The sequence below is a fragment of the Equus asinus genome, chromosome 26, assembly GCF_041296235.1.
Source record: "Equus asinus isolate D_3611 breed Donkey chromosome 26, EquAss-T2T_v2, whole genome shotgun sequence".
In the NCBI taxonomy this organism is placed as follows: domain Eukaryota; kingdom Metazoa; phylum Chordata; class Mammalia; order Perissodactyla; family Equidae; genus Equus; species Equus asinus.
In genome coordinates this window covers 25352572-25372400 of record NC_091815.1, presented here as the reverse complement: position 1 = coordinate 25372400, position 19829 = coordinate 25352572, and the positions used below count along the sequence as shown (strand labels likewise).

The window sequence follows — 19829 nt, the reverse complement described above, 5'->3', positions numbered from 1 at the left end:
GTTAGGGGCCCTTATTCCATTCCTTAGGCTCTCCTCCCCACCCAGTAGAGCCAAGTGTTAGAAGGTAGACTCAAGTCAGGCTGCCCGGGTTCCCAGCTCAGCTCTGCCACCTCCTGCTGTGTGGCCCTGGACAAGCAGCTTACCCTCTCTGTACCTCATTTTCTGCATTTGTGCAAACAGGTGATGGTCATGGTGAGGGTTAGAGGTGTCAGTCCCTGGAGAGCCCTTGGCATGGTGCCAGGCACGCAGTGATTTCTCATTCTGTGTCTGCTTTTTGTCTGCAGTGGCCGACATGGGCAGGCTGGCCCAGGAGGCACTGGGTTGCCAGGCGGAGCTGCTCTGCGGTGGCCTGGGAGGTCCCAACCGAGACCATGTCCTGCGTCACCTTGTCACCGGACATCCCTTGCTTATCCCGTATCCCAAGGCCATGAAGAGAGCAGGGTGGGGAGAGCGAAGGGTGGGTCCCAGGGCCACACCACAGCTTTGACCTTGACCCCAGCGCCAGCTACGACGAGGACTTCAACCACGAGCCATGTCAGAGGAGGGGCTGCAAGGCCCACTGGGCAGTGAGTGCAGGTGAGTCCTCCACACCTGCACCCCAAGCCCTCACCTGCATCTCCCCAGCCCCTCTCCACCCCTCCTCACAGTCTCACCGTTGCACTGGCACTTCCCCAGTCCCTCGAGGCAGGGACCAAGGCTGGGTCATCCCTGTCCCCGCAGGGTCCTTAGCAGGGCCCTGGCGGACAGCAGGTGCCTCACTGTCTGCCAGTCGGGGTTTCCACAAACAAGCTCTGAGCACAGACTTTAGGATCAGACAGTCTGGGCTGCAGGCCCGGGCCAGCCACTTTCAGGCTCTGACTCTGGCCTTCCATTTCTCTATCTGGAAATCAAGGTGACAGTAGTAGCCACCTCACTGGCCTGCCTCCTAGGCAGAACATGTAAAACTTGTACAATGGTGCCTGGCACGTTACCCGTCTCAGCATCAGATGTGTCCGGTGGCCTGTATCTTTGGCCTTGAGGGCTCCTCTCTGAGCGTCTTTTTCTTGATGCAAACAGCTGTTTGCTCTGTTTGTTTTTGTTTGTTTGAGGAAGATTAGCCCTGAGCTAACTACTGCCAATCCCCCTCTTTTTGCTGAGGAAGACTGGCCGTGAGCTAACATCCATGCCCATCTTCCTCTACTTTATATGTGGGACGCCTACCACAGCATGGCTTCTGCCAAGCGGTGCCATGTCCACACCCGGGATCCGAACCAGTGAACCCTGGGCTGCCAAGAAGCGGAACGTGTGAACTTAACCGCTGTGCCACCAGGCCAGCCCTGTTTGCTCTGTTTAATGCTGCCTGTTCACCTCCCTGTGCTAACAGGCTGTGGGAGGCAAGACTTAAAATGTCTACGGCTCTGGAGCCAGACACCCTGGGTCCAATCTCAGCCCTGCCTGCTGGCCCCCGACTTCTCTGTAACGTGGGCATCGAGGCAACACCTACTCTGAAGGGCTGTGGGGGGACTCAGTGAGCCCCAGCACCTGGTCAGGGTTCAGCTCCCACTCACAGCCTCCCCGTCTCCTCCCAGGGGTCCTGCTGGGCGTGCAGCATGTGCCAGGCCTGAGCTATGCTGAGGACCCTGACCTGCCAGGCCTCTTCCACCCAGCACCTGGCATGCCCCACCAGCCACCATCTCTGCCAGAGGAAGGCTCGCCAGGAGCTGTCTACCTTCTCTCCAAGCAGGGCAAGAGTTGGCACTACCAGCTGTGGGACTACGACCAAGTCCGGGATAGCAACCTGCAGCTGACGGACTTCTCGCCCACGAGGGCCGCCGATGGCCGGGAGTATGTGGTGCCTGCTGGTGGGGTGCGAGCCGGCCTCTGTGGCCAGGCCCTGCTCCTCAGACCACAGGACTCCAGCCCCAAGCCTGCTGCAGCCCTGAACCAGGGGACCGGGCCCCAGCCACAGCCTGGCTCTGTCACTGTTTGAAGAGCTCCCCAGGTTCTTGTTTTGTATGACAGCCCAAGGGTTTGGGTTGGATCTCTGAGGACCTCCAGCCAGAGATCCTTCATGCAGGGTCCCCCCCAGTCCATCCAGTCCCAATCCTGGCATTATCCCCACTCCCCCCCCCCGCCAAGCCCATCCCCCCAGTATTGAGCACCTACTGTGTAGGCTGGGGTTACAGCCAGGAGCCTGACAGACCAGCTCCCTCTCTCCAGGGGAGACTGATGACAGCTCAGACCCCATGTCCTGTCCATCACACCTCGATGTTGCACCCATCCGTTTCTCACTGGTGACCCCCCCCCCTTCTAGACCACTGTCCTCTCTCTGGTCATCTGCAGGAGCCCCCCCACTGGACCCCCTGCTGCCCCGTGGCTGTTCACATGGAGCCAGGGCTGAGGGAGCAAAAAAACACCAACCAGATCTTCCCACTCTCCACCAGAGAAGCTTCTAGCAGTTCCTTGTTCCTCACACGATAGGGACTGACCTCTCCCAGCCTCAGCTCGCTTCTCCTTGTCCTAGGCCGTTCTTCCTCACACTTTTGCCACCAGCCACACTGGCCTGTCAGGCCCCTGTCGTACCCCACTGCAGCCGTCTGCTAACTCCTTAACTGCCCCATCATGGCTGTCACTTCCTCAGGGAAGGTGCCCTCAGCCCCGGCTGGGCCCCTCTCCCATCTCTGTGTTCTTCTGATTTAAAAACAACAAGCAAATCCTTCTGAGAACACTTACTACGTGCCAACCCCCGTACCTGTGTTAAGCCATGAAATCCTCCAGGCCTATAAGGAAGGTGCTAGATCCTCTCCGTCTTCCAGATGAGAGACTGAAGCCAGGAGAAGTGCAGCCACCGGCCTAAGGTCACGTGGCTTGGCCAGTCCCAGGGCCAAGATTCAAACCAGGGAGTTAGTACCCATACAGATATATACGTAGAGCAATTATCAGTTTAGTGAATACTTGTTGCCTTTACTCTGAAAGGGGAGGGAGAGGGAGAAATCTGTCTTGGTCACTGCTCTGTCCCCGGTGCCCAGCAAAGAGTCTTAGCCAGAGCAACGGTTCAGTGTAGTGTTTCTAACCAGAAGTGTGGTGTCCCCCATCCCAGCCCTGACATTGGTTGGCACTGACAGGTGTACTGGCCTGGGAGCCGCTGAGGGAAGAGCTTGGAGCTGCCTAGTGATCACTGTGTCTCCTGCATCGTCCAGCACAGAGCCAAGCACAAGAGTAACAGCTCAGTAACCACTGATGACCGGACAGCCCACGCCGAGCCTGCCTTTACCCCAGACGGATCATTGTCCCCTTACCCCACCTGGCACTAAGGCTCAGATCAGGAGCTTTGAGCCCGCACACCCCGATGCAAAAGGAAAAACGCCACGAAGTTGACTCTGAATGTCCTGTTTATTGGGGGGTCGTCACGGGGGAGAAGGCAGTGAGGCAGTTTTGCCTCCTGTTCCCGACGCTGCCCCATCTAACAACTACTGTCTCGTATAAATAAGTATAAAGGTCAGTAGAAAAGGAGCGCACCGCAGGCCCAGAAGACAGTGTGAGAGCCTTGGAGAGAGGGAGGTGCCTGTCCCCCACCCCCCACCCTGGCCCAGCCTTGTGGGCCAGGAAGCCAAAGTGACGGGCAGGAGGAGGGGACAGAAGGCCATCACCCACACCTCAGGGGGCTGGGATCTTGGGCTGGGACCAAGTTGCAAGCCTGCAGTCCTGGTCAGCGGCCCCACCCTGCACCCCTGGCCTGAGCTGGGCACTTTTCAGGGATGGGGGCCCTCCGGAGGAATGCAGCCCTGCTTCCTGACCTTTTGGAAAGCCTTGTGTGCCACTGCAGTCGGCCAGGAAGGAGAAAGTGAGGCTGCACTGTGCTTGAGGAAAGCTTGTGCTGGTCACACTGCTGGCGTGGGATGTGGTTGTGGTTTTGGTCTGCAGAGGGTCAGCAGAATTCTCCCAGGAGGAAGGGAGGGCAGGACAGAGTGAGCCGGGCACCACCCAGCAGTGTCAGCTCTCGGACAGGTCCCGTGGTGTCAGCCCTTCCTCAGAGCCTCCCACAGCCCTGGAACAGCCCCCAGATGAAGAGATGGGGCTGTAATTCTAGGCGGACGAGCGGCTCCAGCATTGGTTCACAAATGTCTAGTTCTCTGGGACACCACAGACGAAGCTGACCGGTCCCTGGCCTCAGGGAGCCAGCTTCCAGCTGGGAGGGGGCTGACAAGGAGGCAGTGATTACAGTTCTTCATGCACTGACAGGCGCCAGGTCACACGTGTACCTGCAGCACCTGCATTGTGTTCTCTCGGGGCGCCTGGTTTAGCTGTGGCCTCCGGCAGCCCCTCAGGAGCCTTCCTGGCTGGTCAGCAGACCCAATCTGTCAGGCCCCCTCTCTGTTCTTTACAACCCCTGTACCATGAAAGGGCCAGGTGCTACCCAGTCTCCGAGGCCCTGCAGATCTTCCACTCCGGTCTTGTGAGGTGTACAACCACCTCTCCCATGCCTGGATGCCAGCTCCCCCGTGGCCAACCTCAGGCCCCGTGCATCTCAGGCTCTTCCAGCCAGACAGGCACCATCCAATAAATAAACATGGTGGGGGGCGAGCGGGTCAGCTCTGAGCCAGCCCCTGAAGGAGGCAGATCATGTTGTCCAGGCCCCAGAGGTAGCCGTCCTCACGGTTGCCCTCAGCCCAGGGTAGCCGGTGGCTGAGCGTCTGGTGGTCAGGCAGGGCCACTGTCTTGCCGAAGTCGATCATCCAGACCTTGGCCAGGCCGGTGTGGTCATGCACAAAGAGGAGGGAGCTGCCTACCACCTGCAGGGGAAGAGGCCGGAGGTTAGGGGGAGGCGCAGGCCCGGGTCAAGGTCCCTTCCCCACAGGCAGCTGAGGGGGGTAGCTGACAGCATGAACTTTGGAACTCAGTTGCCTGGGTTCAAGTCCTGGCTCTGCCATTTACTGGCTTTGTGGCCTTGGGTGGGTGACTTAACCTCTCCTTATCTCTGCACTGGAATAATAGCACCATCGACCCCAAAGGTTGCTGTGCATATTTTTATGTATGAATTAATCCATATAAAACTCTCAGAACAGTTGCCAGTATAACAAACTCACAACAAAGGTTAACACACATCCTTTTTCAGGCTGGGGTACAAATTCACATGCCTGCAGGATCCTGGGTGGGTCACAAGAGCCCTGGCAGGAGGTTGGGGGGGTCATACTAAGGAAGTGGATAATGCTCGCCCCACAGAAAGGGGCAGCAACTCCTCAGCCGCAGCAGATTGCTGCTGGTGACCCCAAGCAAAGTGGCTTCCTTTCTCCAGGCCTCGGTTTCCTCATCTGTAGAATGGGGTGACGGGAACAGCCCCAACCTCCTGGGGTCGTTGGCGGCATTCCACAATCCACACGCTCCTAAGTTGCCCTGTGGTGCTGGGCACACAGCCCTCAGTAGATGCTGTTTTTCTTTTTTTGATTAGCAATATGTTCCTTCCCTTCATCTAACTCCAGGTTTGTGAGCCCCTCGCTTATTCTAGTCAGGCTTCAATCACCACTGCTCCCAGAGAACCCAGATGACTGGGCAGACGGGCAGGTGAGAAGAGGCAGGCACCGCCCAGCTCTGGACGGCTGTGGGCACACGGCGAGGGGCCCTGTGTTGCCACGTCTCCCAGTGTGCCGAGGGAAACTGGAAATCCCAATTTTGGTGTGAAATCTCACGTTTTAAATGTTTAAACTCTTTTTTTAAAGTACTAAGTCACCAGGCAGGTGAAACCAAACATGAAGACAGAAGAGATGCAGTCCCCTGGCCTCCTCTTTGTGACTTGCATACAAAGCCGGAAAGCAGTGACAAGGACTACGAGGGTGACGTTTGATAACAAACGTGGCAATAACAGCTGGCACACACTGAGGGTTTACTATGGGCTGGGCCTGCACTACATTCACCCTCATAACCTCCCCCATGCCCCGGAGGCAGGTGCTCCTGTCACCCCAGCATGCAGCTCAGCAGACAGGCCCGTGGGACCACTGCCCAGGCCCAGGCGACTGGGGAGGGCAAAGCTGGGGTTTGACCCCAAGCCGGCCTGAACCCCAAATCAGTGCTCTTTCAGAAGTGAGTGATATCAGGAAAGAGAGGAGAGAGGGGCTTGATGGCAGAGGAGCTTGGAGAGGACACAGGCGGTGACCTCACCACCTCACAGACTTTCTGAGACAGGCCCAGAGTGATGAATGTTTCCAAAGAGACGCAGCTGCAGAAGGGAGGGAGAAGGGAAAGGGAAGGGGCGAGCCACCAAACAAGGAAGGCAGATAACAGTAACTGGAACTAACTGAGATGATAAATTAGCTGCAAGAGCTAGGAGGTAAAAGCACTTCTTCGCTCGTCTCACGCCTCAGCAGCCGCGTGAAGAAAGCACTACTGTTCTTCCCCATGTCAGGAGGAAGCCGAGGCCCAAGAGGGTAGTTCACACACCCAGGGTCAACCAGCCTTCATCCCAGGCCACCCGGCTCGAGTCCGTGCTCCTAACTGTCCCACCTCCCAGAAATCCCCTGTGCTGCCTACCCCAAAAAGGCAAACCCCCAAACCTGGGGCCTCCTTTTTACAGCTGTGGCCTGTAACTCTGTCAGCAGTTTCCCCTCAGTGCCACCTGACCTGGACCCCGACAGTCCCCCCCACCCCGACAGGGCCGTCTGCTCCCATGGTGGCCGGGGCTCGCACCTCGTGGGTCTTGAAGAAGGGCGAGTTCTCCAGGGCCTCACGAAGGTCTTCCAGGCGAGCCACATACTTTCTCTGTGTGTGAGAGGGTGGGTTTCTTGGTTAGCACAGGGACCTTGTGGGTCCTTACTCACCTTGAGACCTGACCTCGTTCCATACCCCAAAAGGAGTGGGCAGACCCCAGCCAGGATGGGATAAGGGGAGCCATGGGGAAAATGGGATGGGGCTGGGGGGTCGGATGCATCAGGGTGGCACAGAAAAGAGTGTGGTTGGTAGGTTACGTGATACCCACAATTCCTAGCAGCTCCTCCCACCAAGAGGTGGAGTTTGCTCCCGTTTAATCTAGGCTTGGTCATAGGACTTGCTTTGGCCAATAGAACATGGCAGAAATGATGGTGGCCATTCTGAGCCTAACCATCAAGGGGCCTTGCGTTTTCACTTGTTCTCTTGGCCACCTGCTTCCACACTGAGAACAAGCCCAGGCTAGCCTGCTGGATCATGAGAGACATGTGGCCAAGTCATGAGCCGAGACAGCGAGCTAGCCACCAGACATGTGAGCAGGACTATCCTAGACCAGCCAGGCCTAGCCAAGCCCCTAGGTGACCAAAGATGGTGGGCAACACCAGCCAGTATCAGCCAACCTCAGCCCAAAGTAAAAGCCCATTGACTTGGGAGCAACCTTGATGGTGGTGGTCCCAAGCTGCTAAGTTTGGGGCATGGGTGACCCACTCACCAGGAGTCCATGGTTCCCATCCACAAAGTCCTCCAGCACCTTTGTCACCTGCTCCACCTCCTGCGTCTTCTTGAAGTTGGTGTTGCAGGTCCCATTGGCTTTCTGCAGGGCAAGGGGTGAAGGCACAGTGTCATGCCTTCTCCTTCCCATGCCCAATGCCAGCAGCCACCAGCACCTCCTGGGGCCATCGCCCTGCCTCCACGCTTACTTGCTGTTCGGGGGAAGTCAGCCCAACTGCTCAGCCCAGCTCAACTGAGCCAAAGTCACACTTCTGAGCAACCAGTCCTTCCAGCTCTCACCTTGAACCCCCTGGTTGAGCCAGTCTAGCCAAGTGGGCTTTGAATCATGACTCTGCCACTTCCTAGTTGGGCAGCTTGAAACAAGTCACTTCACCTGTCTCAGCCTCAGTTTCCTCATCTGGAAAGTGGGAACTGTGCTCGTACCCACTTGCTAAAGCTGTGTAAGAATTAGAGGAGACCGGATGTGTAGGATGCATAGCACATAGTAAGGAAGCACTTGATAAAGGAGACCAATGCTACTTTTTATATCTGAGAGGGGCACAGAGAAGCCACCTGAGTCATTCTGCCATTCTGTGCCAGGTACCGTGTGGGCACTGGTAACATGGAGGTAACAGGATAGACATAGTCAGATGAGGGAGGCAGATATTGAATAAGATCATCACAAAAGGAGATAAGCATAATGAAGCAGTGGCAGGCTCAGTGGCGCAGCAGTTAAGTACCCATGTTCCGCTTCGGAGGCCTGGGGTTCGCCAGTTCAAATCCTGGGTACAGACATGGCACCGCTTGCCAAGCCATGCTGTGGTAGGCATCCCACGTATAAAGTAGAGGAAGGTGGGCACGGATGTTAGCTCAGGGCCAGTCTTCCTCAGCAAAAAGAGGAGGATTGGCAGCAGTTAGCTCAGGGCTAATCTTCCTCCAAAAAAAAAAAGAATGAAGGAGTATAGGGAGCTATGAGCCAGCCCCGGTGGTCTAGTGGTTAAGATTCGGCGCTCTCACCACTGTGGCCTGGGTTCATTTCCTGGTCAGGGAACCATCTGTCTGGCAGTTGTCAGACTGTGGCAGCTGTGTGTTGCTGTGATGCTGAAAGCTATGCCACCAGTATTTCAAATACCAGCAGGGTCACCGATGGTGGACAGGCTTCAGTGGAGCTTCCAGACTATGACAGCCTAGGAAAAGGACCTGGCCACCCACTTCCGAAAAAATTGGCCATGAAAACTCTATCAATAGCAGCAAAGCATTGACTGATACAATGCCAGAAGGTGAGAAGATGGTCCAAAAAGACCGGGCAGGGTTCCACTCTGCTGTCCACAGGATTGCCAGGAGTCAGAATTTACTCAACGGTACTAACAACAACAACAGGAAGCTATGAGGAGGTAGAGAGGGGGCCCTGATCTAGTAGGACGGAAATCAAAGAGGGCTTCCTGGAGGAAGTAAAATTTAAAAGGAGACAAGAAAATGACTGGGAGTCAATCAGGGGAACAGTAGAGGGAAGATAAGTCCAGACAGAGGGAACAGCATGTGCAGAGGCCAAGTGGCACGAGACAGTGGGACCCCTTCATGGAAATGAAAGTGCATCACTGTGGCCTGAGGTAAACAAGGAGGAAGAGAGGGATGAGAGATGAGACTAGACCCCGGAGGGCCCTCGAGGCCAGGGAACTTCTCCTGAGGATACTAGGGGGTCATGGAAGGGTCTTGAACAGGAGAATGACACTGTCAGATTTGCAACCTGGAAGGATGGCTCAGGTGAGGCCGTGGGGAAAGAGGCACTCTCACTGGCGGCATGCACAGTGGTACGACACCCATGAAAGGAGTTTGGCAATCTCTAACCGAATTCCCAATGCGTTTAGTCTTTGACCCAGTAGTCCTGCTCTGGGAATCTAGTCTACAGCTAAACCCACACATTTACAATATGTCTTATGTACAAAGTGACTCATTGATGCATTGTTTGTAATGGCAAAAATGGGAACCACCCAGGTGGCCATCTATAGGGGACTGTGGCACATCCACAAAAAGCTATTCCGCAGCTATGAAAAAAACAAAAAAGGAAAGAAAGAAAGAGGAAACTTTCTATGGAATGATGGGGGAAATTCTCCAGGACGTTGCCAATCAGTGTGTGTAGTGCACCACCTTTGGTGTAAGAGAGGGAGGGAAAGTTAGGATATGCAATTGCATTTGTTGGTATCTGCAGGAAGAAATATAAGAAACTGATAAAGGGCTCCCCATGAGCAGGTGAGGGGTGCAGAGCTGGAATGAGAAGGACAGCTGCAGGGCTGGGAGAGAAAATTCTCCTGTATACCTTTTTATAATATCATTTGACTTTTGAACTGTGTGAACGCCTATTCAAACAATTAGACTTAATTTACCAAAGAAAAAGAAGAAAACTTTCTCCATAAGGTGGGAGGGGGGGTAAAAGGACCCCTCTAACTGCTGTGTGGGACAGTGGATCAGAGGGGGTAGGACCACAGCCCGGGAGCTTAGGGAGGCTGGGGCAGGAGAAGGCAGGGCCAGACTAGGACAGGGCCACAGGGAGGGGAGAAGATGGAATCAAGAGATGCTCAGACACATGGATACACTAAACTTGGTCATGATGGGTGTGGGGGTGAGAGAGAAGCAGGACGCCACTCCACATCCCCCCACCCCGCCTCAGTCTTTTCATCGTCTGCAGTCTCCTGCTCTCTCTCCTGGTCTTGCTTTTTTCCAGCCTTCCCTGAAACCCACGTTCTCCCAGAAGCCCTGCCTCAGATCTAGTTCCCAGCCCTCTAGCGACAGGCCAGCAGCTCCTGGCTCTCACCTTGATGCCCTCGATCCGGAAGCCCAGGGTGGAGGTGGAGCTCACGGTCTCCCTCCACTGCATGTAGCGGGGCTTGGTGACTGCCCCCTGGGCGTGCTCCTCGGGGGTGGGGGCCCCGGGGTCCACGGCCACCATCTTCTCATACATGTCCTTCCGGGGCCGGGGCCTTTCTCGCGCCTTCACCAGCTCCTCCTCCAGGTAGGTCCTGGGACACAGAGGACATGACGAAGGAAATTATGGAGAACAAAGGTGGTGGACTTACACTCCCTGGTATCGAAGCACGTTATAAAACTACCGTGTGGCACAAGAACAGACAAATAGATCGATGGACCAGAACAGAGTCCACAGGCAGACACACACGTGTATATTCACCCAATTTATGACAAAGAAGCCACTGCAATTCAGCAGGGAAAGGCAAGTCTTTTCAATAAATGGTGCTGGGTATACAACTATGTACTGGGGGGCTTTGGGGAGAAAAAAGAAAAAAGAAAAAATCTTAAAAAAATAAAATAAAATAAATAAATGGTGCTGGGTCAATAGGATCTCCATATGGGAAAAAAAAATGAACCTCGATCCCTACCTCAAATAAAAATTAATTCTAGATGGACTGCAGATCTAAATGGGAAAGTTAAAACAATAAAGCTTGAAGATGAAAACACAGGAGAAGATCTTCATGATCTTGGAGTGCACAGATTTCTTAAACATAAAGCTCCTAACCATAATGAAAAAAATTGACAAACTAGACTAAATTCAAAGTACTTCAGGGGCCGGCCCAGTGGCACAGCAGTTAAGGGCACACGTTCCCCTTCTCAGCAGCCTGGGGTTCAGTGGTTCAGATCCTGGGTGTGGACATGGCACTGCCTGGCACGCCATGCTGTGGCAGGTGTCCCATGTAAAAAGCAGAGGAAGATGGGCATGGATGTTAGCTCAGGGCCAGTCTTCCTCAGCAAAAAGAGGATTGGCAGTAGTTAGCTCAGGGCTAATCTTCCTCAAGAAAAAAAAAGCACTTCTGTTTATCAAAAGACACTATTAAGAGAGTGAAATGGGAGAGTTGGACAATGTGTGTGTATCTCCAACAAAGGATTATTATTTTTGGGGGGGGGGTGGGGAAGATTGTCGCTGAGCCAATATCTGTGCCAATCTTCCTCTATTTTGTATGTGGGATGCCACCACAGCATGGCTTGATGAGTGATGTGTATGTCTGCACCTGGGATCTGAACCTATGCACTCTGGGCCGCCAAAGCAGACCACGCAAACTTAACCACTACGCCACTGGGCCAGCCCCTCCAACAAAGGATTTGTATCTAGAATATATAAAGAATTACATATCAAAAAGAAAAAGACAGACAGCACAATAGAAAAATGGGCAAAATATTCAAATAAGTACTTTTCCAAAGAGGATTTCCAAACGGTCAATCAACATTCAACTTCTTTGGTCATCAGAGAAATAGAAGTGAAAACCATAATGAGACACTCAGCAGAACGGTTAAAATTAATAAAACAGATAATACCCAGTGTTGCTGACAAAATAGAACAACCAGAATTCTTATACACTGCCGGTGGGAATGTACGCGGGTACCACTTTGAAGATTGACTTGGCACTGTCTTCAAAAATGCCCACCACCGCCCTCCACCTCTGCCTCCTGGCTATTCCTGACCCCACCTGCTGCCCATCTTGCAGTCCATGATGGAGGGGCCGTCGAAGTCCGCCAGGAGATCTTCCATCTGGTTGAAGGCCTGGCCGTCCCGCTGCACTGTGCCATAGTAGGCAGGCACGAAAGGCCGCAGGGGGTCGCTCATCAGCTGCTCCAGGCTGTGCTGCTCACACTGACAGAAACGCTTTAGAATCCGACCATCCTCTCCTGCCTGGAAGTTCCCTGTGAGCAGCACAGTCAATGAGAGGGTCAGAAACTGGATCAGCAAGCGAATCCCCCCATCTCCCATATGCATCAGATCCTGGCCACCATCGTCTTGCCTAACCCTTCTGCCATGTTTTTTCTCTCTCCCTGCAACTATCAAGATCTGGGCCAGGGGTGCTGAGGGAAGGGCCTATTTCTGCTCTTTGTTGAAACAAAGTCCTCTTCACAACAGACTGTGTCCTCATTTGTTTCCTAATTTTGGATTGTGAGCTCAGGATCAACTGTGGGAATTTTCGTGAGATCTGAGTTGAGAGCCCGACTCTCCAGAGCAGATGTGCATTTGCCTCTGCCTGGAGCCCCAAAGTGCTGACCGCTGAAGCCCATTTAGGTTCATTTACAAATCTGGCATTTCCTGGCCCATGCAGATAGTTAATATAGATTAGACTTACAAATTCTTATTGAAGCAGATTGTATTTTCAGATTATATTTTCCCAAGATGGCTGCAACAATAGCTCCTGTCCCACACACACTTCTAGAATTTCCCCACTCCATCAAGAAGTACAGGGTAATTCTGCCCTTGACTCTGGCAGGGCTTATGGCAGAAGCAACACTGTGTGACTTCAGAGCCTACGTCATAAACAGACATGCAGCTTCCACTTTATTAGCAGAGGCGCTAGCCCTTGCAGTCCTGAGCTGCCACATAAGAAATCTGGCTACTCGAGGCCACCATACTGTGAGGAAGCCCAAGCAACTATGCAGAGAAGCCACATATAGGCTTTCCAGCCAGCTGCCCCCAGTGAGACCCAGCCAACAGCCAGTATCAATCACCAGGCGTGTGAGCGAATGAACCTCCAAAATTTCCAGATTGCAGCCTTCGAGCTGTCCTAGCTGAGTTCCCAGATATCACAGAGCAGGAACAAGCCATCCTTGCCATGTCCTGCCTGAATTCCCGACCCAAAACCTGTGAGTGTAATAAAATGGTTGTTTTATTCCATTGCGTTTTTTTTTTTCTTTTTTGTCCCAAAGCCCCCCAGTACATAGTTGTATATTCTAGCTGCAGGTCCTTCTAGTTCTGCTGTGTGGGACGCCGCCTCAGCATGGCTTGATGAATGCTGCTAGGTCCGCAACTGGAATCTGAACTGGCGAAACCCTGGGCTGCTGAAGCGGAATTCGCGAACTTAACCACTTGGCCACGGGGCCGGCCCCCATGAAGTTTTTTTTTCAACCACTTTTTTTTTTTAGTTTCAAGTTTTCTATTTTTTGTTTTTGTAAACTCAGCCATAGTAACTAGAACACATATAGACGACAGGCCTGAGTTTATAGTTTCAGGGGGCCCTGCCTTTCCTCTGACTCAGATCTAAGGATGAACAAGGCAGATAAGTTCCCTTCTTGTCTCCCTTTGGTGGTGGGAACAGTTTGTCTAGTCCAGCCCATTGCCCGTTTTTGTAAATAAAGTTTTATTGGGACACAGACACCCTCATATGTTTACGCATCACCTATGGCTGCTTTCACGCTGCAACAGCAGAGTTGACTAGCTGATTTATCATCTAGCCCTTTACAAAAAGTGCTATATGCTGGGCGTGGTGCTCCTATGTGCTGGAGACACTGTGCTGGGTCCTGGGGCAAACCCTTACAGCTGCTGTTTACTGGGGGCCCACCCTGCTCTGGACACAGGGCGAGGACGAGGAATGATAATTTCCATTTATGAGGGGCCTGTCTCTCAATCTTGATGTACGTTTTGATTTTTTTAACCCTTCAGTTAACCCTGCCGGGGAGGCACAATTATCTCCATATTACAGATGAGGAAACTGAGGCCCAGCGAGGGAAAGTAACTTGCCCAGGGTCACCCACGAATAAAGAGCAGACCTAGGATTTGAGCCCAGGCCCATTTGTCCCCAAAGTTGAGGACTTTCTCCCCGACACCAGGATAAGAGGGAACAGCCCTCAGCCCTGATGTATGAATGGGCCAGCCCAGGTCTAAGCACTTCCCATAGGAGCCCCACGAGGTGCACCCTGTCACCAAGCCCACTGTACAGATGGGGAAACTAAACTCCAGAGAGCAGCTCTGTAGCTCTTTCCTCAGCCCAGGCGTCTGCCCAGCGCTGTGTGCCCCCCGCCCCGCCCCCGGGCTCTCACCAGCGTGTCCGGACAGCTGGACCCAAGGGTAGTGTTTTCGAAAGGAGACCATGAAGGGTGAATACTTCAGGACCGTCTTCAGCTTCTTCCACGGTTTGTTCTGTGTGGGGCAGAGCAGGGTGGGGTCAAGGCCAAGGCCAAGGAGGGAAGGGGATGGGGGTGCCGCCATGAGAGGGAACCAAGGTGGACCTGGGGTCCTGCCAGGGCCAGGGGACTTCCTGGGATCAGTGCTCCCAAATTCGTGAGGGTGAGCGAAGCCCACTTACTTCAGCAATCACAGGATCCCCTAAAGGTGTCAGCAAAGGTGGGGAAGAATCTGTTCACGTCTGTCTGTCTCTGTCATCACTTTCTCTGTATCTGTGTCTCTCTGTCCTTCTCGATTGAGTAAAGATAGGCTAGATTCTGTTCCAGTGACCAGCAACCCCCAAATCTTCCCCCAACACACACACACCAAAAAATCTGGAAGCCTCATCTCTGTCCCCGAACCAAGTCAGACCTTCTGCGGAAAACGATCGAGACAGAGGTTGACGGATGGAGCCGAACCAGAGACAGAAATAGAGGCAGAGGACAAAGTGACGACAGAGACAGAGAGACAGGGACAAAGAGGGACGACAGCAGTCATGAGAGCTGCTCACCAAATCCCTCCAGCCCTGCCTCCTACGGGAACATCCCTGCCCTCCTGAACTTTGGTTACTGACTTGCTCTGGCCAATGAAATGTGAGCACGAGTGTCCCTTCTGGGTGGAAGCCTTAAAGCCAGTGCACAACTCCCCATGTTCTTTTCCGTCCAGTAGAAAGGGGTAGAAAGAGAAATGGAGGCTTCCTCAGCCTGGGCCCTGAGTGAAGACAGCCTGGAGCAGAGGCCCCCACCCACCACTGACCCACGGTCGACGTGAAACATGAACAAAAACAATCCTTCGTTGTTCCAAGTCACTAAGATGGGGCTTGTTTGTTACTACAGCAAACCCTGGCCTATCCTAACTAATACAAAGACAGCTAGTTACCAAAAGACAAAGAAAGTAGCATAGGAAGACAGGGAGACACAGATACAAAGGAATGACAGAGAAAGAAAAAGACAGAAGCAGAGAAAGACAGAGAGAGAGCTCGACAGAAAACAATGACATAGTTGTATCATGTTGACTCAAACAAGAGCTTCCTGAGACCAGGTTAGTCTCTGACTCACAAGCACGTTCACATGTGTACACACACACACACACACACACACACAAATACATTCTCTGCTCCAAGCACATAGCAGGCCCTTAGCAAGTACTGGCAGAATGAGCTGTCTCCAGAGAAGGAATCTGTGAGGCTCATGCCCACCCCCCGACTACCTTGGGTCCAAGGCCATGTTCTCTCCCAGCCCCTCAGAACCCAGCTACCTAGCAGACACCTAACTGACGGTGGGAAGGTCAAATAGAGTCAGGAGGCTGGACTACAGGATTCAGGAAGGGCTCTTCTCTACCCCCTCCAGCTGCCAGCTATGGGGAGGAGGTGATGAATAAAGGTTCCTGTTTACTAAGCACCTGGAACATTCCAGGCACAATGACAAAGACTTAGTGTGACATAACCTACTTAATCCTCAAAACACAACCCCAGGAGGATGGTTGACTATGTTACAGAGGAGGAAATAAAGGTTCAGAGGGGTGAAGTCACTTGCCTAAATCACACAGCACAGTGCTGGGGTTCTACCACTGGTCTGACCCCACTGCCCTGGGCTCACCCACTACGGCGTTGCTGGACTGCAAGCTCCTGAGGGCAGGGACTGGGGATGTTATGGTTACGACTGGGTCTCCAGCTCACAGCCTGGCACACAATGGGTGCTCCAAAAATGTTGCTTGGATTGAAGAAGGATAGTTGAAATTGTCTTTTTTTAATCCTAAGCAGATTCAATATCTTCTCTCCCTTTTTTCTTAGATCTGATGGTTAACATGGGCTTTCTCAGATGGTTTCATGATGGACTCAGCTCACACGTCCCCTCCTCCAGGGAACCCTCTCTGATACCCCAGGTCTGGCCAGTCACCTCTGGACTCCCATAACCCTTTGGGCTTCCTGCATCCCAGCCCTGACCACTCTGAGCTGTCGCTGCCTGGTGATGGGTCTGCCTCCTCCACTGGCCTGGAAGCTCCATGAGGGCAGTGTCTCGGTCGCTGCTGTGTCCCCAGCAAAGCCAACAAATAGTAGGGGCTCAGGGACTGTCTGTGGTCTGATTAGGAGAACAGGATGGATGTGAGAAGGAAGGAAGTGGGGAGGAAAGGAACAAAGTAGCTGGGCCTTCAGTGTCAGATGGGATTTCAAAATGAAGCGAGAAGGAAGCGGGGGTATTCTGGGAAGCAGGAACAGCTTAAGCAACAAGAGGAGGCAGGATGGTGGCAGCGTGTTCGAGGAACAGTGTGTACTTCGCTTTGTTGTGGCAGAGGGGGTCAGGAGGGGAGAAGGGAAGCTGAACGTGGGAAGGAGCCCGGAGACAGGAAGCCCTGAACACAGCACTGAACTCCTGATCGCTATCGGGAAGGCCCTTGGGAGCCATGGAAGGCACTGGAGCGGGGAAGTTCAAAAGTTGATCAGAGCTGGACCATGGAGGCAGATTCCCACATTCCAGAAGGATGAGGAGAAACGGGAGACAGGGAGGCCTGGGAGGAAAGCAAGTTAGGGACCAATTCACCCACCGCAGGCATTAACATGACTGGGTTTTAAACTCAGCCAGAATTGAGTTAGGATCCTGGCTCTGACCAGATACGGCCAACCCTGAGCAAGTACCCTCGCCTCTCTATCCCTCATTTTCCCCTCTGTAAAATGGAGATAATAATAATCCCAAACTCATAGTCTTGTTCTAAGGCTTCAAAGAGTTAACACACAGAAAGCACTTAGAAAAGTGCCTGGTCAGGACCAGCCCGGTGCAGCGGTTAAGTTCGTACGTTCCGCTTCTGCGGCCCAGGGTTCACCAGTTCAGATCCCAGGTGTGGACATGGCACCGCTTGGCAAAAGCCATGCTGTGGTAGGGTCCCACATATAAAGTAGAGGAAGATGGGCATGGATGTTAGCTCAGGGCCAGTCTTCCTCAGCAAAAAGAGGAGGATCGGCAGCAGTTAGCTGAGGGCTAACCTTCCTCACAAAAAAGAAAAGAAAAGTGCCTGGTATTCATTAAGGGTTTGAATCTCAGCTCTGTGTCTTGCAAGGTGTGTGACCTTGGACAAGCATCTTGACCTCTCTGGGCCTCAGATTCCTCATCTGTAAAATGGGGATAATGACAGTATCTGCCTCTGTGAGGACGTAATGCATTAAGACAAGCAAAGAGCTTAGCACAGGCTGAGTGCTAACTGCTATTATTATTAGATCTCTATTTCTTTCACCCACTTCCAGCTCAGCTGTGCTGAGATGCCAAGGAGGTGAGAGAGGAGGGGGAGGGAAAGGCAATGGCAGAAAGCCCCAGAGGGTCAGCTCCTTTGCTGGGGCGCAGGCAGGCCGAGGCACGTCTGTCTCTCACAGCTGTGGCCACATGTGTGAGCATGTTCCTAAGGCAGGCATGTGGGGTGAGGGGGGCTCAGGGCAGACTCCAGCCAGGGGCCCCAGACTCTGGGAGGACCCAGCGGGCAGACGCGCACGAGCCTCTCTCACCTGGCCCTCCCTCCCTGAACCTGCCCTGCCGGCCCTCCTGATTCACCGGGGAGAACCGCACCCAAGCTGGGGGTGAGGGCGGAGGATGTAAACAAGTCTGCAGGGGGCCCCCTGGGAGCTGGGGGACAGCGGGGAGACCAGAGCGTCCCTGGCTAGCCTGGGGATCCCTTAGCGTTTGGGGTTCACACAGCGAGAATTGAGAATCGGATACAGGCTGGGGGCTCGCTCTCTACAAAAGTGCATGGGTTCTAAGGAGGGCTGAAGGTTGACAACCCCTTAAAGCAGCCAAAGGCCCCAGACTAAGAAATCTGGGGTGGAAAGTGCACCCTTTCCGACTCCCTGTACTGGTGCTCTTCCGATTTGGGGGTCACAGACTCTCCAGAGGATCTGACAGAAGTCACAGACCCTTGCTGCAAAAATCTCTGGGTATACACACAGAATCACACAAGCGTACAATTTCAGGGGGTCCTGGGTGCCATGAAGTCGGCCAGTGGCCGTCCATTTTAGACCCCAGGACTGGAGGCAGTGGGTGAGAGGGAAGGAGAGAATTAGGAGGAGGGTGCCCGGAGTGGATTAGTAACCCCGTCTGTCAGAGGGAGGTCTGTGGATGAAAGAGGTACCTGGAGATGAAATTGCTGGTAGGTGCTAGAAAACTTCTCAAAGCAAAGGCAGGGGCATTAGGGGTCCAAGGGGATGTGGCTCAAGGGCAGGATGGGTCCCACTCACCCCAGACCTGTCCTCGGGGTCGCTGGCACCTCCGCCCCCAGCCACCACGTCATCCTCAGATTCGTCGAAAGAGGAGGCAGAGGAGAAGCCGCCACTGCCCCCCTCCAGCCGGGTGGGGGGTCCCACGGGCTGAGCCTCAGGCTCAGGGGTTTCAGGAGTGATGATGAGGCGGGGCACAGGGGTCAGGGAGCTACTCTCCAGGTGAGAGTACAGGTGAGTCACCAACTCCCCATGCTCTGGTTCCTCTAATGAGTCATCTTGGTTGGGCTCCCCCAAAAGGCAATCTGTCCAAGACTCTGTCTGGGGTCTGTGAGTATCTTGCATCTGGGGACCATGAGCGCCAGGCTGTGTCCAGGCTGTTTCAGTATCTTGTTGTATCTGGGAGCCATCAGTGTGAGGTTCCGTCCAGGGGCCTTCAGTATCCTGTTGTGTCCTGGAGCCATCAGTGTACAATTCTTTCCAGGAGCCATCAGCGCTTGGCTCTGTTGAGGGACAGCCCCTCTCTGGCTGAGTCCATAGGCTGGACCTGTTCTGGTGGGTCCAGAGATTGGTGCAAGGCTTGGCCCTCTCTAGCTGGGTCGGTGACCCGTGTATTTCTAGCTCTGTCCAGGGCCCGTCAACCCCTGGCTCTGTCCAGAGGCGAGCCCGCTCTGGCTGAGGCTGGAGGCCGGACCTGTGTGGATTAGTCCAAAAGCCATCTGTCCTAGTCTCAGTCCAAGGACCAGCTGTCTCCAGCTCTGACCCGCGGCTGCTCCTTTCTAGATGTGTCCGGAGGCTGGACCTGTCTGGCTCCGTCTTTCGACTGGGCCGCTCCGTCTCTGCTCCGAAGCCAGCTGCTTTAGGCTCAGCCTGTCTGTCGGTCCCCGGCTCAGGCCCGAGGCCGGCCCTCTCGGGCTCGATGTGAAGGCTGGACTCCTCGGTCCGGGTCCGGGGCCCGCCCCCCTCCGGCCGCCCCGCCGGGCCCCCTGCGCCGGGCCCAGGTCGCTGCTGCCCCGGCTGCCGCCGCCGCCCCCCTCGCGGCGCCTCCAGCCCCATGCGGGCCGCCCCCGGCAGCGCCCCGGCCTCCGCCTCGCTCAGGCTCCCTCGGCACGGGCAGCGCCGCATGCCCGCTCCCTTGGTTCGGGCTTCGGCCTGACCCGGCGCCTCCTGCCCCTTTAAACCCCGCGAGGGGTGTGGCTGGGGAGCCCCGACTCCCGGGTTCCGGCCCGCGGAGCTCCAGCCCGCCCGGCCACGCAGGGGTTAACCGATACTCCTCCTCCCGAGGAAAGCCCCGGAGCCCCGCCCCGCCGG

At 54.3% G+C, this 19829-nt stretch overlaps 2 protein-coding genes across 7 annotated transcripts in view; one reads left to right on the top strand and one right to left on the bottom strand.

Moving 5' to 3' along the window:
* ACTMAP (actin maturation protease) overlaps positions 1 to 3358 on the top strand; it is a 6659-nt gene extending 3301 nt beyond the window's left edge. For 4 of the 6 annotated variants that reach the window (XM_070498958.1, XM_070498956.1, XM_044759635.2 and 1 more), the window contains 3 exons: positions 285 to 414; positions 506 to 576; positions 1569 to 3358. In XM_070498958.1, the coding sequence (XP_070355059.1) occupies positions 285 to 414; positions 506 to 576; positions 1569 to 1969 (602 nt within the window). In that variant the 3' untranslated portion in view covers positions 1970 to 3358. The remainder of the gene's footprint in view (positions 1 to 284; positions 415 to 505; positions 577 to 1568) is intronic. The other 2 variants (XM_044759632.2, XM_070498957.1) reach the window with 1 other exon arrangement.
* Positions 3359 to 19783, bottom strand: ITPKC (inositol-trisphosphate 3-kinase C). Its single transcript, XM_014860281.3, has 7 exons — positions 18540 to 19783; positions 14197 to 14296; positions 11865 to 12078; positions 10202 to 10406; positions 7391 to 7492; positions 6661 to 6732; positions 3359 to 4772 (listed from the first exon to the last, which is right to left on the bottom strand). The coding sequence occupies exons 1-7, from the start codon at positions 19641 to 19643 to the stop codon at positions 4569 to 4571; spliced, it is 2001 nt and encodes a 666-aa protein (XP_014715767.1). The 5' UTR covers positions 19644 to 19783; the 3' UTR covers positions 3359 to 4568.
* Between the last annotated feature and the right edge of the window lie 46 nt (positions 19784 to 19829).